At 35.4% G+C, this 5647-nt stretch overlaps 1 protein-coding gene across 1 annotated transcript in view; it reads left to right on the top strand.

Moving 5' to 3' along the window:
* The window catches only part of LOC103192547 (GPI ethanolamine phosphate transferase 1), a 110689-nt gene that overhangs the window by 29314 nt on the left and 75728 nt on the right, over positions 1-5647 (top strand). Inside the window, exons 5-6 of the mRNA XM_007935542.2 lie at positions 3395-3519; positions 4801-4931. Coding sequence (XP_007933733.2) covers positions 3395-3519; positions 4801-4931 — 256 coding nt within the window. The remainder of the gene's footprint in view (positions 1-3394; positions 3520-4800; positions 4932-5647) is intronic.

Here is a 5647-nt window from a genome sequence, read left to right on the forward strand (position 1 = left end):
ACTGCCTCGGAAACCCAAGGGGGGGTTGCTATGAGTGGGGGCCGACTCAACGGCACATAACAACAACATGTTACATCTGGTTAAAAACTATTGACTTATAATTTCATGTGAATAGCTAAAAGCTCATGAATTCCAAAATCATGGATTTGATTCCTTAACTGGAATTCCGTGGTTGGGCAGGGTAGATGATATAGCTTGCTGGATAGCCTGATTTTTATGTTTTTTCCCTTTGTTTATTTAAACACACATAACAACACAACAACAACAACAGCATTGGGGAAGAGCTCTGGTGATGCAGTGGTTAAGGCATTCAGTGGCTACCCAGAAGGTCAGCGGTTCGAACCCACAAGCCACTCCTCGGGAGAAAGCTAAGGCAGTCTGCATCCTTAAAGATTTACACATTTGGAAACCCTGTGGGGTTCTGCTCTGTCCTGTCGGGTTACTGTGAGTTGGAATTGACTTGATGGCAATAGGTTTGGTTTTGGTTTTTATCACTGAGGGAGAAGGAGCCTTAGTGACATAGTGGTTAAGCACTCAACTACTCACAGAAGTGTCAGCTGTTTGAACCCAGCAAGCACTCCTTGGGAGAAAATGTGGCAGCCTGATTCCAAGATTCCAGTGTTGGAAACCCTGTGGGGCAGTTCTGTTCTCTCCTGTAGGGTCAGTTGGAGTCAACACAGGTAAACATCTTTCTGGTATGCCTTACTTTCAGCTAAGATCCAATAGAACTCAGGAAAAATAATTTGCCCATGACTTATGGTAGACATACATTAATTAAGCAATAACAAATCATAACTCCTATCATAGCATTTTATTGTGCTATACTATAATTGTAGATACATCCCAGTTCAAGCCTATATACATTTTGTCTGCAGGAATATTGACTTTTGACATTATTAATCCTAAACTGTATTAAACAATAGAATATTACAGAGGCATGTATGAATTCAGATTAGATTCAGCTGTGTGGAATAGAAAAAAAAAAATATGGCTTAAAAGTCCACTTCCATCTCGTAAAGGTAATGCCAGACGCACGCAGTCCAGGATTAGACTGTTTCTATTCGGGAGGAAGATTGGGCAATCTACTTCTGTAGTGATACTGCCTCGGAAGCCCAAGGAGGGGTTGCTGAGTCACAATTGACTTGACGGCAGTGGGTTTGCTTTTTTGTTTTGCTTGGATTACTGTAGTGGTTCCATAGTTCCTTAAGACCCAGTCTTCTCAATTTCTCTTCTATTTTCAAAGCATGAGTTTTATTTTCAAGGCCATATAATGATCTAGGGTGGTGCTGAGTTCTACCTATTGTTTTGATGTGTTAGACCAACAGTATGAGCAATCAGAAAGGACCTTCTCTTATACAAATCATATTAGTTTTAAAGAAACTTAGGTCCAGATAGCCTTTTTTTTTTTTTTTTCCTTTTCTGAATTTTATATATTGTTGAGAATATATACAGCGAAACACATACTAATTCAACAGTTTCTTCATGTACAATTTGGTGACACTGATTATATTCTTTTGAGTTGTGTAGCCATTCTCTCTTTCCTTTTCTGAGTTGTTCCCATATATTCTTTTGATTGAAAGATTTGATGTTAACTCCTTGGCTGCAATCACAAGGGTACATCAAGCTGCTAGAACAAAGCCTAACCCAGTGCCATCCATTTGATCCCAACTTGTAGCCACCCTCTGGTACAGAGAGTGGAACTGCCCCATAGGGTTTCCAAGGTTGTATTCCTTATGGTGCGGACTGCCACATTATCTCCAAAGAGCAGCTGATGGTTCAAATCACCGACCTTTTGTTTAGCTGCAAAGCACTTATGTACCACCAGGGCTCCTGGAATCTGCAAGGGAGGATAGGAAACATTTAGGTTTTAAGGCTGGAGCACTACCAAGTCCCATAAGATCAGGGATTTTCCTCAAGGAGAAGGGCTAATACATGTTGGGATATTTATCTAGTAGGTTGCCATGATGGAAAATAAACATATATTGTGCAGAAACAAAGGAGTGCCTTTGAATGGAAGGAGACTGAGAAAAAGTACCAACTGATGGGCAGAGAAATTCTGACCATTGGAAGAAAAGAAGCTAGGGGTGTGTTTTTATCTCTTATGTCCAGGAGATCAACTTTTTACAGACAATAGGAATAACAGTGAGAGAGAGGTTAGGCTCTGCAAAATTAGTATTTGACAGCTCCCAAATACCATATCCATATGCAAATAAACAATAGAATAGCTGAATATTTGTACAGTCATGGAGCAAATTATAAATTAAATTCAAGTTCAGTTGCTCTAATTTATGAGTGTGTGATATGATATACATGTCAGCTTTCCATTATACAAGTTTAATATTTAGCTCCTTTGTCTTAAAGGATTTGTTATTTCTATCTAAATGTAAAACTTCTGAGAGGTTTAATAGAATGTACATAAAATTTAGGAGAAATTTATGTAATTGGGGAGGATGGAAGCGGGTCACATAGACATTCAAAAAATTTATGTATTTCTATTCCTGAATATCTAGTGTCTCTAATGGTGAGATTTATATTTTTTTTTAACATTTTCAATAGTGATGATACAGTATTTGAAAAATTAAATACTTCTGACTTTTATTGACAAGATAAACATTTTGTTGTTAAAAGTTACCATCTTTTACAATTAGAGACCTTTGTGTGAACAGTAAATATCTTGGCACAGACTGTTGACTTAATTTAAATGAATTTGAAAGTATCCTTCATAGGTGCATGTTTATAGGTTCACGTATATGAGGCTACAGGGTGAATCCTTTGTCTGAGAAGAGCTTTATGATAAGTTTATTGTTATACTATTAATGTAATAGTTCTGAATTGTACTTCATTAAATGTGTATTTTCCTATTACACAAGATTCTAGAAGAACAGATTCTAGCTGGGACAAAGGAAATAAATTATTCATAATATTCCAAATGAGAGATTATAGTTAGACTTTTGTAAAAATAGATGGGTCAATGAGAAATAGTCCAGCTCTGAATACATTTTAAAATGATAATGTATTCTTAAACTGTTAGCACTATTACTGTTTTATTTTGGGCTCATGCCAAAATATTTCTTTATTCTACTACAACTTATGAACTTAAATATGAAGTGAACAATGTTATAGATTTTCATAAAATCAAGACCCTTTCTCAACTCTTGGCCTAGCTCTAACACAAAACTTGCTTATTATTTGAACAAAAATGTCTAAAATGTAAACAAGGTGTTTGTGTTGAGTAGGTCCTGAGGATAACTTTAAATAATCTAAAGTAATTTCATTTTCTCCCCAAGTAATTTCATTTTATAGTTATGTCTAAATTTCGTTTAAATGTTTTCTTTTTAATCAAGATTATTTAACAAAACATACTAAATTTTTAAACCTTATTTTTTACATATAGGAATTTTTTCATGCTGCCAGAAACAACCAGTCTTTGTTTTCTAAAATAAATGAGGAGAAAATAGTTTTCTTCTTGCATTTAGTAGATACAGATACAATTGGAAGTACTTACCTACCATCATCAAGGTAATTTTAATGCTATACTTAATTTGATCTCTTGAGGGAAACAGGTATCTTTGAATTTTAAAAAGATATTAATGGTGTTTTCTACAACAGTTGAATAAATATAACAAATAACTACTGTCATATATCTAGAATAGGGGTTCAGTGATCAATTCTTTGAAAAGTAGTATTATGTAGTAATTAAAATCACATATGCTCAAGCCAGAGTACAAGTTAATTATAAGTGAAACTTGTCTTGCATATGTATCCCATATACTTCATTTATCAAGACAAAAGTAGGTGTACATTTTTAGAAATATTTTCAGCAAACCTTGAAATAAAAAGCATTTTTATGATGCTAACCTTTATATAACAAAACGATATAATTAACTATTCCTTTTGTGTTACATTTCATTGGTATTTATAGCTAGCAAATATTTGCATACAGTAGATTTTGAATCATAGCGACCCTATAGGACAAAGCAGACTGCCTCATAGGAGGCAGATCAGATCCTTATAGGAGCAGATCAGATCTTTTCTCCCATGGAGTAGCTGGATGGGTTTAAACAACCAACCTTTCTGTTAACAGCCAGGCACTTAACCATTGTACCACCAGGGCCCCTTTTTTAAATACCATATTTCAATACTATTCCTTGTATATAGCAGCAAGTATTTTTTCTCATTTATTTAGGACCCCTCCCCCACACCCCACAAAAAAAGAAGGCAGAATCCATGTGATCATTTTTCTTTATTTAGAATAGTTTAGATCACTCTCACTGTAACTGTTAGCCTATGGGGTAGCTGCCAGCATTAGTAATGAGGACCTCCTGTCCCTTCTTTGACACAAGGTACCACTTCCCGTGATGGCATTCATATCAGAACGGAAAGCATAAATGATATTTGCTCAAAACTTTCATTACGTTTTACATCACAAACTGTTTAAGGAATGAGAATAGTCTACAGTAGAAAGAGTGTATTAATGTGACAAAAACAATATAGTTTATGAGAAATATGAACCTAAAAATTGTTTTATTACATTTGTGACTAAAAACAGTTAAAAAAATGTATTTGCTAATTGGCAGCTTCCTTTTACCCCATCTCTGAAAGCTACTTTAAGTTCTTGTTCTTCTTTAAAGGAAGCAAAAATTTCATTTTCAACAATTCAAAGAGCTCTGGTTATAAAATATGAAAGATGAAATCTAAAAGCATTTCAGGAGTTACTGCCTTTCAATGTAATGAGTCCGTGTTGGATAATTTGCTTTTTCCAAAGTAGTATAATTTAATTTTCTCTTCTTTTTTAAACAGAGAATACAAAGACACTATTAAAAAGATTGATGATGGAGTGAAAGAAATTGTGTCTATATTTAAACATTTTTATGGAAATGATGGCAAAACCATATTTATCTTTACCTCTGACCATGGAATGACAGATTCAGGTTAGTCTGTCTTGACATGCTATGTAGCTCACAGTTAAAGCAGTGGTTAAGGTAGCATGCAAGTGTGTAGCTTGTGAGGAGTAAGTGCCTTTGTATATGTGTGCAAAGTGTTTTTGTGAAGTCAAGAACCTCATGATTATACCCTTAAAATGTTAACTTAAAAAAAGAACTGATCTTAATTTTAAGAATCTTTTTCTTAAAAAAAGTAGAGAAGGGCATGGAGAAAAAAATTAACTTTACCCATAATTTAACTATCTAGAGTTAACTGTAAGTTGTATCCAAAAGAAGTGATGTTAAGAAGGTCTTACTGAGGGACCCATGCTCCCTATAAACACCCCAAGGCAAATAACAGTAAGTGCAGAGAAAACAAAATGAGGTAAAGCTGAGATCTGAGTTCCCAAATCACAATACAGAAGTCTGGTCACCTAGGAACTACCTTAAAAAGGGCTTCTAAGGTAGGCCAGCCAGAGTGGCCTGGAAGAAAAGGAACAAGACAGCTGCCTTCCTTTCCAGAACAGATGTGGCCTAGACTGCTTTCTTCAGGCATGGGTGATATTTCCCAAAAGAGCTCTCCCCTCTTCCTTGTGCCTTGGGTGCAGTGACATCTCTGCTGTATTTTCCATTCATGCTAGACAGGCCACCCTGTGTATAGCTTCTGTCAGGACCCCTGCTTCTGGACTCCTGTTAGAACATTTTGCTGAATACATTTTATAGAA

Source organism: Orycteropus afer, unplaced genomic scaffold (assembly GCF_000298275.1).
Source record: "Orycteropus afer afer isolate SDZICR_OR568_19922 unplaced genomic scaffold, OryAfe1.0 scaffold00029, whole genome shotgun sequence".
NCBI classification, from domain to species: Eukaryota; Metazoa; Chordata; class Mammalia; order Tubulidentata; family Orycteropodidae; genus Orycteropus; species Orycteropus afer.